At 54.4% G+C, this 14,278-nt stretch overlaps 1 protein-coding gene across 2 annotated transcripts in view; it reads left to right on the forward strand.

The window, feature by feature from the left end:
• The window catches only part of Nipal3 (NIPA like domain containing 3), a 45,182-nt gene that overhangs the window by 20,286 nt on the left and 10,618 nt on the right, over positions 1-14,278 (forward strand). For both annotated transcript variants that reach the window (XM_027937151.3, XM_071617488.1), the window contains exons 3-9: positions 960-1,028; positions 2,521-2,692; positions 4,963-5,022; positions 6,163-6,308; positions 9,163-9,259; positions 11,498-11,633; positions 13,219-13,307. In XM_027937151.3, the coding sequence (XP_027792952.2) occupies positions 960-1,028; positions 2,521-2,692; positions 4,963-5,022; positions 6,163-6,308; positions 9,163-9,259; positions 11,498-11,633; positions 13,219-13,307 (769 nt within the window). The remainder of the gene's footprint in view (positions 1-959; positions 1,029-2,520; positions 2,693-4,962; positions 5,023-6,162; positions 6,309-9,162; positions 9,260-11,497; positions 11,634-13,218; positions 13,308-14,278) is intronic.

Below are 14,278 nucleotides of genomic sequence, written 5' to 3' on the forward strand. Positions count from 1 at the left end.
TCACAGCAAAATTTTTCTGAAGGAAATGGAGCAAGGCATCCACCTATGATCCCAGCTACACGGGAGGCTGAGGAGGGAGGATCACCAGTTTGAGGCCAGCCTGGGCAACTTAGTGAGACCCTGTCTCAAAATAAAACATAAAAAGGGCTGGGGATTTGGCTCAGAGGTAGAATGCCCCTAGGGCTCAGTCCCCAGTACTGCAGAAAAAGCAAGTAAATAAAAAAGGAAAATGGCCTAAATGTCCAATCATGGTAATGATATAAAATATAGCACATGAACTATTTGGCCCTTATTTAAAACAACAAATTAAACATGGCTGACAGGGAAATGTGTTCACAATATGTTGAGTTTCAAAAAAACAAACCAGGTTGTATAAAACAGGTTGTCATTTTACAAAGTAAAGCAACAATTTCCATTGACATCTAAACTTGTAGACAGAAAAAAGCTTACAGGAATAAGAACCACAATGTTTGTAGTGATTATCTCTGGGTTAGTGAGTTACAGGTGGCTTTTCTGTTGCAGTGTTCTTTTTACAAATCAGTATTTCCTAATTATTTGACAATGAACATACATTTGATAGTCACGTACCATGCCGAGGATTCTGAACCTTATTCATAAGATGATCTAAATTAACATTTTGTAGATTAAATGATTGAAAGGCCCTAGGCCTTGAGCCAGTTAACCGGGTCTCTTTGGGTACTTCTGGCAGCATGAAGGCTCTCAGTAAGATGACAGGACCCAGACCCGTGTTTCTCCTGTAAATGCTGATTTCTAAGCATGGCTTTTCTGGTCGTTGTGACCACACGGCAGAAGGATGGAGTTTCCTGGAGTATCCAATTCAGGCTGGATGTTGTTTTTCTGGTTTTCTATGGGGACAGCAAATAGTTGAGCATCAGGTATTTCCTGGGGTCCCCTGGCTTGGCCATGACGCACGTCTGCTTTGTGAACTTTCCTTCCAGGAAAACCTGATTGGCGCCCTCTTGGCGATTTTTGGGCACCTCGTGGTCAGCATCGCACTTAACCTCCAGGTAAGTCTCCCTCACTGGCACCATCCACAGCAGGGACAGGGCAGGAGGTGGGTGTCTCATCCAGGTCCAGCTGCCTCCTCTGTGGGCCCTGCCTGCTCCGTCCTGGGCTGTGCCTGCTACAGTGCCTGGTGGACTGATGCAGAGTCTCTCTGGATTCTGTGCCCCGCTCCCTCGCCCAGCTCAGGACCTCCCCTCCTCTTGGGCCCGGGCTGTGCAGTAGCCTCCTGCCTGGCCTCCTGGGTTCTGGTCTCATCCTTTCCTGTTCCCCTTGCTGCTGGGCTGCTGTCAAGTTCAGCTCTGATTACAGCACAGACCGGTGCTTACAGTCTCGGGGTGCCCTGCAGAGCCTCTGGCCCCTGTGTTCACAAGCAGCTGTGGTTTGGAGCAGGCTGGCAGCATGAGGGGCTCCCCTGAGGGCACAGAGCACTGCCCCCCTGGCGGAAGGTGCAGTGAGGGAAGAGGAAGCGTTAAGGCCCCTGGACAGTGGCCTGCAGCCCGTGGGGGATGGGCACCCATGGACAAGTCCCAGGCTCCTCTCCAATGGCAGGGTTTCTGGGGGTCCCGGGAACTGAGCCTCGGTGGTCCACGGGGCCCTTCTTCTCATTAATGTACCCCTCATTCATTCTCCATCCCTTCCTTTCCTGGCTTCTTGGGGTCACCTCCCAGGTACACCACCTGTCCCAGGTCTAAGTCCCTAAGCCCCGCCCACTTCCCTCCCCACCTCCCTCCCCCCTCCCTAGAGCAGGTGTGAAACTGTAGCCCTGTGGACAGGTGTGGGGCTTGTACACCCATGCCTTGTGCACCTCTGCCATGCATGTGTGCACACGCCTGTGTGCATGTATACGCGCCTGTGCGTGTGTTGTACACGCCTGTGCATGTGTGCGTGTGTCCAGGATTCCCAGTTAGCACACTTGTCCTCTAATTCCACATGACTCGTAGCCTTCCTCAGTTACCGCCTCGGTGTCTGTGCCCAGTTCACGTTTCCAGAAACACAGGAGCGCTGACCATGCTTGAGCCATGGTCTGCCCAGGGGAGACAGAGCCCACTGATACCCACGCGGCTGCCCAGCAGAAGCTGCTGGCCCCTTCTACAGAAGGGAGCATGACCAGCGAGCATCCCATACGTGAGCACCCCCGGGAACTGCAGCCAGAGGGAGAAGGCCAGGCCACGGCAGGGACCTTGGACCTGGCTCCCGCCCCGATTGCCCTCTGCCTGTGGTGTGCGTTAGCAGTGCCCGTTCCCACTGCCCACTGCGGTGACCCTGGGGAGGAGCCCAGGCAGGTGTCCATCCAGGTTTCCAGGGAAGGTTCGGTGGTTCTCAGCCCCTCATCGTTGGGGACAACTGCCTTAGAGTGACGGGGGAGAGCTGGCGTGCAGCTGGCTGCGGCTCATCTTCTCTCAGTAAGGGCTCCGGGTGATTCTTAAAGGTGGGCGCAGACCTGGGAGACGTGCCTCGCGCATCTGGGCGAGTCTCGTTCTCTCTGGGTTCCAGAAGTACTGCCACATCCGCCTGGCGGGCACCAAGGACCCGCGCGCCTACTTCAAGACCAAGACATGGTGGCTGGGCCTCTTCCTCATGCTGCTGGGCGAGCTGGGCGTGTTCGCCTCCTACGCCTTCGCCCCGCTCTCGCTGATCGTGCCCCTCGGCGCCGTCTCCGTGATAGGTAAGACCCGTCCCGCCCTGCCCGGGGCCAGTGCCACCGCCAGGGTCAGAGCACTCAGCAAACAAGCGGCTCTTGCTGTGAGAGCAGCAGGCGTTGACAGAGGGCGGCGGCCTGGCCCTGGTGTGCCCACCCGCCAGCCTCCTGACCCTCCCACCAGCCGCCCCGGGAGATGCCTGTTCTCCCCATTTTACAGGGAGGCCAGAGGGATAGAGTTACTTCCCCAGCCCAGGAGCCTCGGGCGCCAGAACCTGTTCAGGAAGTTTGTCAGGATGGCTTTTTATTTCCACAGCAAGAGGAAGATGAACCCTCACCCACGTGTTTGCACCATCAAGATAAATCGCCTTGTTCTGGGGTTCAGATAACCTGCACCTCTAGAAGTGCACTCGGGATCTTTTTGCAGCAACCGATTTCTTTTTTGTTGTTGTTGTTGGGGGGGGGGTATCAGGGATGGAACTCAAGGACACTCTACCACTGAGCCACATCTCCAGCCCTATTTTGTATTTTATTTAGAGACAGGATCTCACTGAGTTGCTTAGGGCCTCGCTTTTGCTGAGGCTGGCTTTGAACTCACGATCCTCTTGCCTTAGCCTCCTGAGCCTCTGAGATTACAGGAGTGTGCCACCGTGCCTGACCTGAGTCCCCTTTAATAACTACATTTACTTCCACATCTGGCATTTTCCCCAGACCAGCAACTCGGAGGATCAATGAAAGACAAAGGATCCCAATGTCCTGAGGTCACAAATGAAATAGAATCAGAAAAAAATTCTCAAAGTAATGATGTCAGTAGCTTCACAAACACTTTGCTCTCCTTGACCCCGTTTTAAGGCCTTGTCCCTGTCTGGGGGGTCTGGTGAGCAGGTCCTCGGGCCTGCTGCTGCCCGTACAGCGTTGCTCTGTCGTGTCGTCTGAACACCCCTCATAAGGCAAGCGTGTGGCACAGTCTCAGCCTTTCTCTGTTGACTTCTGACCATTTTCTGCCCAGCCCCTGTACTTATTTAGATTTATGCCCTTATCTCTCTCTCCTGCCCATTGCAGAGAGAGATGAGTGACTGAGTAACTAGCACTTTAACTGTTAGTCTTTAAACTTTAATAAATATGAAATATTCTTAAAAATAAAGGCCTGAATTATGATGAGATTTCAGGTGTCAGCCATGAGACCTAAGGGACTCTTAGAGCTTCTGAGGTTACCCAGGAAAAAATAATACTAAAAATAATAGCACGCCTATAATTCCAGCAACTCAGGAGGCTGAGGCAGGAGGATCACAAGTTCAAGGCCAGCCTCAGCAACTTAGGCCCTAAGCAACTTAGTGAGACCCTGTCTTTAAATAAAATAAAAAGGGCTGGGGATGTGGCTCAGTGGCAAAGTGCCCCTGGGTTCAATCTCTGGTACTGCAAATAATAATCACAACAACGACAGCGACTACCATTCATTGGGTACCTCTGGCTTATCCATCACTGCTCCAGGTACTTTAATGATAATAGTTTAGTTATAAAGCATTTGCTATGTACCAAAGTGATTTAAATTAAATATTTAATTTAAGTATTACCTTATTTAACTGCCCCTATAACTCAAGAGAAGTAGTTTTATTTTCAGTGGAATGTGGATAAACTGACTCACAGACAGAAAGAGACAGAGACAGGAGAAAAGAAAGGGAGGCGGACAGGGAGAAAAGCAGCAGCTGGTCCACGGGGCTGCTGATCACAGAGCAAGGGTGGTCAGTCCGCTGTGGCTCCCTTCAAGCTACTGATGGTCAGCACCCAGCAAGGGGCAGCTGGATCCAGCAGCACATCTCCTAGACTGAGAGCTGGGAATCGCCTCGGGAGAGTGAGCCAGGTCCATTCACAGTGACCGCTGGCCCTGTCCTAGCATCTGCAGACATGGAAGAGTCGAGGAGAGGAAAGGACGGGGGAGCCACCAAGGTGGACGTTGTGATGGGGAAGCCAGAGCCTGGCCCACATCACGAGCCGCATGATCTTGGGTGGGTCCTTCACCCCGTCCAGCCTCAGTGTCCCTGCGTGTCTGATAGAGCCAACGACAGCACCCGCCTCTAGTGAGGGGCCTCCACCGTGGCTCCTGGGGACCCTGGGAGACTCGGAGGGGCTCCTTCCCGAGGTGGAGGAACAGGGACAGAGGGGACTGGGCTCCTGGGAGTGAGAGGTCAGGAAGTAACAAGCTCCCCTGGAACGAGCCAGCCCCGAGGGCACAGGCAAAGGGACGTCCTCTGAGTGACAGCAGCCTCACTTCTCTCTTCTGTCCTCTCTCCTTCCAGCTAGCGCCATCATAGGAATCATATTCATCAAAGAAAAATGGAAACCTAGAGACTTTCTGAGTAAGTCCATCCCTCGATCCCCGTCCTGGGTTTTATGCTTGTGTCTTTTATTCAAGATAAAACTAGCTCACCCCAATTAAGAGACTGCCTACCGCCTATCCCTGTCTGTGATTCTGTACTGTCCTCAGCACCCCCTGAGCTGGGTGTTTTGATCACTGGTCCCCAGGCCAGGCTACACACCAGAATCGTCTGTGAGACTTTTGAAAATGGGCCTTCATTCACTCCATCCGGTCTGCATTTATTGAGCATCTATTACTGGGAGCTTTGAGGCCTGGGAAAAGGCGCACTGAGTTCCAGAGCAATAGGGTCAAACCCAGGAGGCCGGATGTTCTCACTGTTACCAATAAAGGCGGGATTGGAGCCTGCAGCTTAGGTATGCAGCCCCAAGAATTTATTCACAGCTCCCACAATGTGCCCCAGCTCCCAATTAGCCCTGAGACCAATATCTAAACCCCTAGGTTTAAACTTTTAAGAATAGGTCAGCTCCACCCAGTGGAAAACATGGACCAACAGTATTACAAGTTACTTTAACAGAGGTCCCTCCACACGGAAACCTGAGGAGCGGGGAAGAAGTGTTCCCCCCAATAACCAAGTACCATGCTGTGTTGTAGGTGCTGGGGATATAGCAGACGGGGTTCCTGCTCCCACAGAGATGCTAGTCTCTTGGTGTGAATGTGTGTTGGGGATACAATAAACAAGCAAACAACCAAATCAGATCATGTTAGATCACAGAGAGTACTTCAGAAAAAAACAGCAGAGCCAGGCATGGAGGCATGCGCTTGTAATCCCAGCAGCTCTGGGGGCTGAGGCAGGAGGATTGCAGGTTTGAAGCCAGCCTCAGCCATTTAGCAAGGCTGTAAGCAACAAAATGAGACTCTGTCTCAAAATAAAAAGTAATCGAAAGGGCTGGGGTGTGGTTCAGTGGTTTAACACCCTTGGGTTCAGTCCCTGGTATCAAAAAGAAAAGAAAAAGAAAAAGAAAGAATGGGCATTAAGGAAGATAATTTATTTTTAAAAGAAAACCCCCAAATACAAACAGGTCTCAGGTACTTCAAGGAAAACCTGACCTTGTGTTACTGAGGCACCCCCTGCTCTGGGCCTGTGCCCACAGAGGCCACTGACATCCCTCCCTCCCTGCAGGGCGCTATGTCTTGTCCTTCGTGGGCTGCGGCTTGGCAATCGTGGGCACCTACCTGCTGGTGACCTTCGCCCCCAACAGCCACGAGAAGATGACGGGCGAGAACATCACCAGGCACCTCGTGAGCTGGCCTTTCCTCCTGTACACGGTAAGAGAAGGCTCCGGGCCTCACCTGAGATGGCAGGAGGGGATCGGGTCCAGGAAGCAGAAACCTCCGTACCCAGCAGTAGGGGATTCCAGGAATCACAGCACGTCTCATGGTCTCTGAGGCCAGGCTGGCGGGAGTCGCAGTTCACAGGAGTGTGGATGCCACTCGTCCTCAGTGACAACTAGAGCCGCACGTGGCATGATGCCAGCCTCACATTTCTGGGGCTGTTCAGGTTGGTCCATAGACTGTGTCTGTGGAAACCACATGAAAAAAACAAATTCCAGGGAGTCGTCTCTGAGATGAAATTTTGACTCATTTTCATTTATTCTTCATCTTTCATCCAGAATTTTACAGTGACCACTGAAAATCTTTGTGACAAGTTAAAATCCTAAAAGGTTTAAGCACATTATTTCCCTGGTGCCACCCAGCTGTTGGCAGCTGATGGAAGGCCAGGAGGGGCAGCCGGGGCTCCGTGAGGTGAGCTGACGTGCTCGGGGTCCGCGTCCCGTCCGTGACAGCAGAGCTGGGTATGAAGGCCAGGCCATCTGGCCTCGCCTGCCACCTGCTCCCCTAGGGCCAGCTGCCTGGCATTCACTGTCTTCCTCTGATCTGAGCAGCCGGGACCCTGACTGGGCCTCGAGTTCCCTGGAATATCCTTTTCCTCTGAGAGGCCACAGGAAGAGGATGGATTCCCCTGACCCTCTCCCTACCCCCAGCCAGGTCCAAAGTTCCCTAGTGGGCATGGAGAAGTGTGCACAGGACAGAGCCAAGGTCCTGCCCCTCCCAAGAAGCCTTGGCCCAAGCAGCCCTTTCACTTAGGGAGTCTTGAGCACAAATCCCTCATGTGCAGTGCGGCCTTGGGCAAGTCAGTTTCTCTCTCTGTTTTCTTCTCTGTGAAGTGGCAAGAATCACTGGACTTGGGACTGTGGTTGGAGCTACATGAGGAGACGTGTAGGTCACCCAGCACCAGGTAGATGCCCAGAGTCAGTTTGTCTCACTCTGTCATCACTGTGAGGCAGCGCTTCCAGCCAGAGACTTGGCCAGACCAGATTAATAACTATTTACTGCATGCTTCCCGTGAGCCAGACATGGAGGGTTAAGAAATCAGTGAGATTCTGATTTCCCCGTTCTGCCATTGGCTTACTTGGGACTGTGACCACATCCGCTTCATAGAATTGTTTTGCTGATGAGTGTGACAGTCCTCACAGGACTCAGGGCCTCTCAGGAGACGCCAGCACCCGGGCAGCCACCTGGGGACTTAGCGCCAAGGGCTGTTGGAGCACTCGTTGAAGTGTGAAGAACCATCGGGAAGATTGGGACCCCACCCCAGCCCACCCCTGCTGAACACAGGCACGACCTGGGGCTGTTGGTGGTGACCCCCACATCTGCCTGGTGGGGTGTCCCTAGCAACGGAAGATGATTATGATGGCCTCGTGCAAATGAGATTGTTAATGTAACCAGAATCCTCCCAACAGGAGGTCACACCCTGACTGTGGCAATGACAAAATACCATACATAGTTACTGGAACCAAGGCCGGGGAGAAGCAGGGGACGCGGGAACTGAAAGAATGAACAAGGCTCGTCGTCGGAGAAAATGCCCGTTTATTGAGGAACAGCTCTGCATCTTTATAGAGCCCGGGTGGTTTGATGGTTATGACAGTTTAATGGTTGAAAGGTTTGACAGTTGGCTGGGGTGCTTTCTGATTGGTGGGTAAGGATCATGTGAGCCAGCAGGGCTCACCATTGGACGGCTCTTCTCGGGGTATGGGGAAGTTAGTCTTTGGAGCCGGGGTGACTCCCGACAGAAACGGCTTGTGTCTTAGGGCCTCTAATCATAAGGATGTTAATTTTTTTCTTTTTCAAACACCCGTTGATGTTTCTGCGTTGGTTTCTTTGCGAAGCAGATTCTGTAGGGTGTGGGGTTGGCGGGGCGCTGAGCCCTGTCCCAGTTCCTGCTTTGAGTTGCTGGGTGCTGGTGGCTGATGGGGAAGCCGTGGCCAAACGCCTGGGCTCTGAGGGTGGAAAGGACAGTCACTGATGCAGGGTGGGGGGCACCTCTCAGAGTTCAGGCTGGGCGTCTGGTAGTCAGCTCTGCCAACGGAGCACCTGGCCCTGACCTCAACCACGTGGTCTGGTGAGACTGTCCATGGTCCAGGAGCCAGGCTGCCCTGGCTGCCCAGGTTCAAAGCCCCATTCTGCCATTGGCTCACTTGTGACCACATCCACTTCATAGAATTATTTTGCTGATGAGTGTGATGGGGATAAAGCGCTGAGAACAAGGCCTGCCCCATGACCAGGCTCTTTAGTAAGCGCCTCCTCTGTCCCTGGAGAGTTAGGATTATTATCCCTGCGACTCAGAGCGGGTGGCTGAGGGTTAGGGAAGTCGACTTGCCCAAGGTCACACACCAGTTTGGAGACAGCTCAGCTGACCCTCACTCCAGATGCCTTCCTCCTCCTGGGTTGGGACAAGGGGGGTGAACACTGTGTTCCTGACCAAATTGCTGGGTGAACAAGTGTCTCCTCTTCAACCCGCCCAGGTGTGATGGGGACACCCCTGGAGGAGTGACGTGGGGACAGCCCATCTCAACCTGATGAGACCGATGGAGATGAGGCGGCCCATCTCCCTCTAAGCTCTGGCCTGAGGGAGCGGCAGCTGTCCCATGCTGCCCAAGGACAGGACCCCTCCCGGGGCGTTTCCTTCCCACTGGATCTGGCAGTGGAAACGCTTGGTGTTCAGTCCCTTTAACTCAGAGGGCCCGTAACTGAGAGAGCGGCAGGCCAGATGGCCCTGCCCTGCAGGGATGCCCCCCTGGGCCCTCGGTGGCCGCTCTGACCTCCCCTTGCTGCCCCGTAGCTGGTGGAGATCATTCTCTTCTGCCTGCTGCTCTACTTCTACAAGGAGAAGAATGCCAACAGCATCGTCGTGATTCTCCTCTTGGTGGCTTTGCTCGGTGAGTGGGGCCTGGGGGTGGGGTTTTGCCAGTGGCCTCAGAAGGAAATGGGGGTTTTGTTGATGGAGCCGAGGCCTCTGGATGCAGAAGCCTCTGATGCCAACCAGGGTGGGCACTCTGTGGACAGCTGCAGGAACAGGGGTCCTGCTGAGGGAGGCAGCCCCTTCATTTCCAGGATCCTCACTCAAAGGAGCCTCCTAAGAGCCGGGAGCTGCTGCTTCCACAGTGGGACAGAGGGACAGACTCGTTCTGTCCTCGGGAGCCTCCATAGAAGGAGGCGATGGCCTTGGGCAGGTTGGCAACCACGTGGGCTGTGTGAGTGGGGCCTTGGCATCTACAGAGAGGAAGCCTCAGGCAGAGCAAGGGAGGCGAGCCCAGAGGTCACTTAGAGGAGGCCAGAGGTGGCGCAGCCCTCCAGGGGCCATGCAGAATCCATGCTGGGCTCAAGGCAAAGCCAGATCCTTCTCTCCCTCTCTCCCTCCCCCCATTCCTCTCTCCCTCCCCCCATCTCTCTCCCTCTCCCCCCACCTCTCTCCCTCTCCCCCCATTCCTCTCTCCCTCTCTCGATCCCTCTCCTGTCCTTTCAGAAGGATGGTTCTGTTGGGGAGATGGCTCCTGAGTCTGGTTAGTGGACAGACGGACCCACCTGCATGTAACTTCATAGGAGAAGGGGGCACACATCCGCTGGGCGCTGCCTCTTGCTGATGCTATGGTCCCCGGCTGGTGACTTTCCCTGTTTAAGCCACTGTCCTCACTCTAAAAAGGGGTACAAGAGAACCCCAACTGGCCGGGAGGATCAGGGCTTACGTGGGATGGGCACGAAGACCTGGTTCCTGTGGCTTCTCTTCTGCCCCTCCCCCAAAAGCCATCCCTGAGCACAGGTTTGCATTGTTCTAATTTATTATTTTGGTGGGACAGCTTTATGGAGTTAGAATTTATATGGCATAACCCCCCCACACCCATTGGAAGCCCACATGTCGGGGCTCTTAGTGCAACCCCGGAGCTCTGCAGCCCTCCTCTAGTGCTAGAACGGCTTTGTCACCCCCAAAATAAACCTCGTGCTGTGAACAGTTACTTCCCGTCCCCTCCCCCGGCCCAGCATCCCTTGCCCAGCCCCAGCGTCCCCCCACCCAGCGTCCTTCCTCAGAGCTCTGCCCTCTAGCGTCTTCTCTGTGTGGAGCCCGTGGCCTTGGTGACTGGCTCCTTTGGCTGAGCATGGTGTTTTGAGGCTCAGCCCTGTCACAATGTCAATAGGTCCTTCATTCATTGGTGACGACTTTCCAAGTGGGTTGGAGGAACCTGAGTCCAGAAGCATCCTCTCCTCAGGGGTAGGAAGGCCAGCGGTTCTGAGGCAGCAGGCCAGTCCCCTCATCTCCCAAGGGCAGCCTGGTGGCACGAGCCCATCTTCAGTGGCTGTTTGGAAACTGGTGCAATGGCCAAGGGGCCCAGAAGCCACTGTGCAACAGGCTGTGGCTAGAGAGGGCAGAGCAGGGACTGGGCCAGGCCCCACTCACCTCCTGCTCGAGGTCTGTTCTTGTAACCCCTGCCTGGCAGGGCACCTGATGGTGTGTGCCCAGGAGCCGTCCTGCACCCCGGGTCAAGGCCATGGTCTCCAGAGGGTGATGGGACGCTCTGCTGAGGCTACCCAGGTGATATTTTTTCATTTCCCTTTTAAATTATATTTCCTGTCCTGGTTTATAATGTATATGCCACACGAGGACAGTGTTGTGTGACTAGAGTTCTGAAATACATAAGCACACACGCATGGGGAGTGTGTGTGCGTGGCACGGGGCGTGCGTTCTGAAACACTGGAAACTTCTTGGGATAAACGTTTTTAAAAATACAAATGACTGAGCATTGAAAAGCTCCCGGACCCTTGGCACACCGTGTTTTTCCTGTGGCCGCCATGAGGCTGCTGCTCCAAGGAGGTTCGTTTATCCACCTGAAGCTCCTTTGGGCCTTGTGCTTCTGCTGCGAGCCGGGCGCGGGGTGGGCACTCAGGTGCAGAGGACTGAGCACACTGGCCCCCTGAGGCGAGCTCGAAACACCTGTCTGTTCTGCTGCCCCCTCCCCATTTCTTTGATGAGAGGTGAAGAGAAACAACCCAAATATCTCATCTCACCGTTAGCAGGTTGGCTACTGGCCGACCCTCATCTCTCACCAGGTCCTTAGGGGTCATACGCCCACCTGACTCCCGCATCTCCCGGGACTACCCGCGCCCTTGTCCTCCATCTGCAGGCTCCATGACAGTGGTGACAGTCAAGGCTGTGGCTGGGATGCTGGTCCTGTCCATCCAGGGGAACCTGCAGCTCGACTACCCCATCTTCTACGTGATGTTCGTGTGCATGGTGGCCACCGCCATCTACCAAGCCGCGTGAGTCACAGGGCTTTCCCGCCCAGGCCTTGCCACGCAGGGCTCTTGTGTCCTCTGGATCTGACAGCATTGGGTTTTAAAGCCATGGGGAGGATCCGATCCCGGGGTTGACCTCCAGGTTACAGGAGGGACAAGGGCGCTGAGCTGTCACGAGGAGGGACTCTGTGCCACCTGAAAGACAAGCCCAGGGTGGATTTTCTGTTCCCCCACACTGTGAGGACCTGTGGTGAGGCAGCCTGGCTCCCCCTCTTCTCCCGGCGGGCATGTGTCCATCTGAGGACTTCAGACGAGGCCTTGCCCTCCCTAGGAGGCGGCCACTTGTCTGCTAGATGGGAAAGTAAGGGGGGTCATTTCTGTTCCTCAGGAAATCACCCCAAACCTTCCCAAGTCCGAGAGTGTGCGTTCCTTTCTCTCAGCACAGGAATTGAACCAGCCACCCCGAGGGAGGCCTGGGCCTCGCCCTGAGCCCTGTTGCCCCAGCAATGTTGCAGGTGGCCAGCCTGAGGAGGGGCACGAGGCTCATTCAGCTCAGAAGCCAGCCCTGGGCTTGGTGTCCACAGCCATGAGGCCCCCAGGGTCCCCCACGGGGCTGCACTGTGCTTCACAGGGCTTGCTCATCTGGTCCTCAGGGCACCCTCTGGAGGGAGGTGCTGTCCCCTTTCTGTACATGGGGAACTGAGCTGGGGAGTGGCGGGGCCCAGAGCTGAGCCCAGGCGTCCAGCTCCCGCCTCCTGCTCAGCCTCCCTGGGGCGCGGGCTGTCCATCACAGGGAGAGTAGTCCCTGCCCAAGCGTCACACAGACCCAGTGCAGTCCCCAGATAACGTCCTGTGCTCATCAGCTCTTCCTGACCATGGTCACCACCACCACCACCATTCTGACTGTGGTTATTTTTAGTCCACTGCAGAGAATTCCAGTTGTCCCCAGGGAGTCAGCGCCTGGTGCAGCCTCTGCTGAGCCCCAGGGCATACGTGGATGCCTGCCAGGGGCTTTGGCTCCTCTCAGGGCGCCCAGCACAGAGCCACAGTCCCTGACCAAGGCACTCACAGCCCTGATGGGGGACAACCCATAAACAGAGAGCTACAGCTGACGGTGTGTGGGGTGTCCTCCCCAGAATGCCACCCCAGAAAGGATGAGGAATCTGTTCTACCTGAGATAGCGTTAATCACGGATGCAGAGATCAGGAGGGAATCTACTTTTCTCTTTTTTTTTCTGTATTTACTGCAATGATCACATTATTTTGAATTTAGAAGAAAATTTTTAAAAATAAGTACAGCACCAGGCAAATTGTGACATGTGCTCTAAGCATTTCTTGGCAGGGGTGGCAGGTGGAAGAGACCCAGGAGTGGCTTTTTTCAGGGTGGGAAGAGGTGGGACAGGCATCTCAGATGATGGGATCCTGCAATCAAAAGTGCAAAACAGGAAGGTGGTGCCCACTTGGGGGTTGGGGTGGGCCCCAGACCTAGGACACAGGTGTCCCTAATGTGAGGAGGCCACTCTCCTAACCCGAGGATGTCCCCTCACGCTTCAGACCAAGCTGCACTGTCACAGCCCTAGCTGGCCCCTGACCGAGTGCTTGTGTTGCAGGTTCTTAAGCCAAGCCTCCCAGATCTACGACTCCTCCTTGATTGCCAGTGTGGGCTACATCCTGTCCACCACTGTGGCCATCACTGCAGGTAAGGGGGCCATCATAGGTTCCTGTCTTCTGCCATAGCAGCAGGGGCATCACCCCAGTGGGTAGGGGCTTGACCACTGCCCCATTGACTGGTTCTGCCTGTGGAGTCATGTGACTTCATGGAGAATGTGCAAGACCTGGGTTAGCATCTCAGTGCAGATATGCTCACTGTGTGACCTTCGTAAAGTCACTTAAGCCCTCTGAGCTCAGTTCCATGTTTCCAAAATGGGAGTAATCACACTTAGCTCCTAGAATAGCATTACATATGATCCAAGTGCCTCTGCCCCATACTGCTTGGAGATCCCAGGCAGGGTTTCTTCAACAATCTGGGTTGTCATCTGCAGCACCCCAGCCCCTACTAGCCAAGTGATCAGACATCTGTTCTACATCATTTTTAGAGGTCGTGAGTATTTGAAGCGTATGCAACATCGTAGGTGCTCAGAAAGCGATCATTTAATTAGAGTCCCCTTTTCTTCCATTCCACCCCCAATTTTTTTTTCCAGTTTTTTTCTCAAGCAGCTTGCGAGGTTTCAAGTGTATCAATGAGCTTGTTGTTTATTTTTAAAATTGCAATGGTGACTAAAAGTCCTCAGAGTAAACAAGCTGATAAGGACCAAGCACCTCCGCTGGAAGAGGGCCCGGCTGGGCAGCGGCGCCCTGCACTTAGGACAGGTTGGATCCAGATCCATTCTCAGGGGCAGGAACAAGGGCACACAGCCTCCCAGGACCTGGGCTGTGAGCGGCTCCACCCGAGCAGCCACAGCTAAGTCCCAACCGAGAACCTTGGTCAAGAAGATGGTAAACAAGTCAAGGTTGCAAGCAATAGCAGATGCTGTGGTTGAGTCAGAAATGAGCCAAGCAGGGGGTAGGAGCCCCAGAATACAGTAGGAAGCCATGGGGTTGCAGCGATGCCAGACAGAGGTAGGCTGCAGGGCAGCGCAGTGGGCGCGGTACCCCCAACACTGCAATAGT

Source organism: Marmota flaviventris, chromosome 10, assembly GCF_047511675.1.
Source record: "Marmota flaviventris isolate mMarFla1 chromosome 10, mMarFla1.hap1, whole genome shotgun sequence".
NCBI lineage: Eukaryota > Metazoa > Chordata > Mammalia > Rodentia > Sciuridae > Marmota > Marmota flaviventris.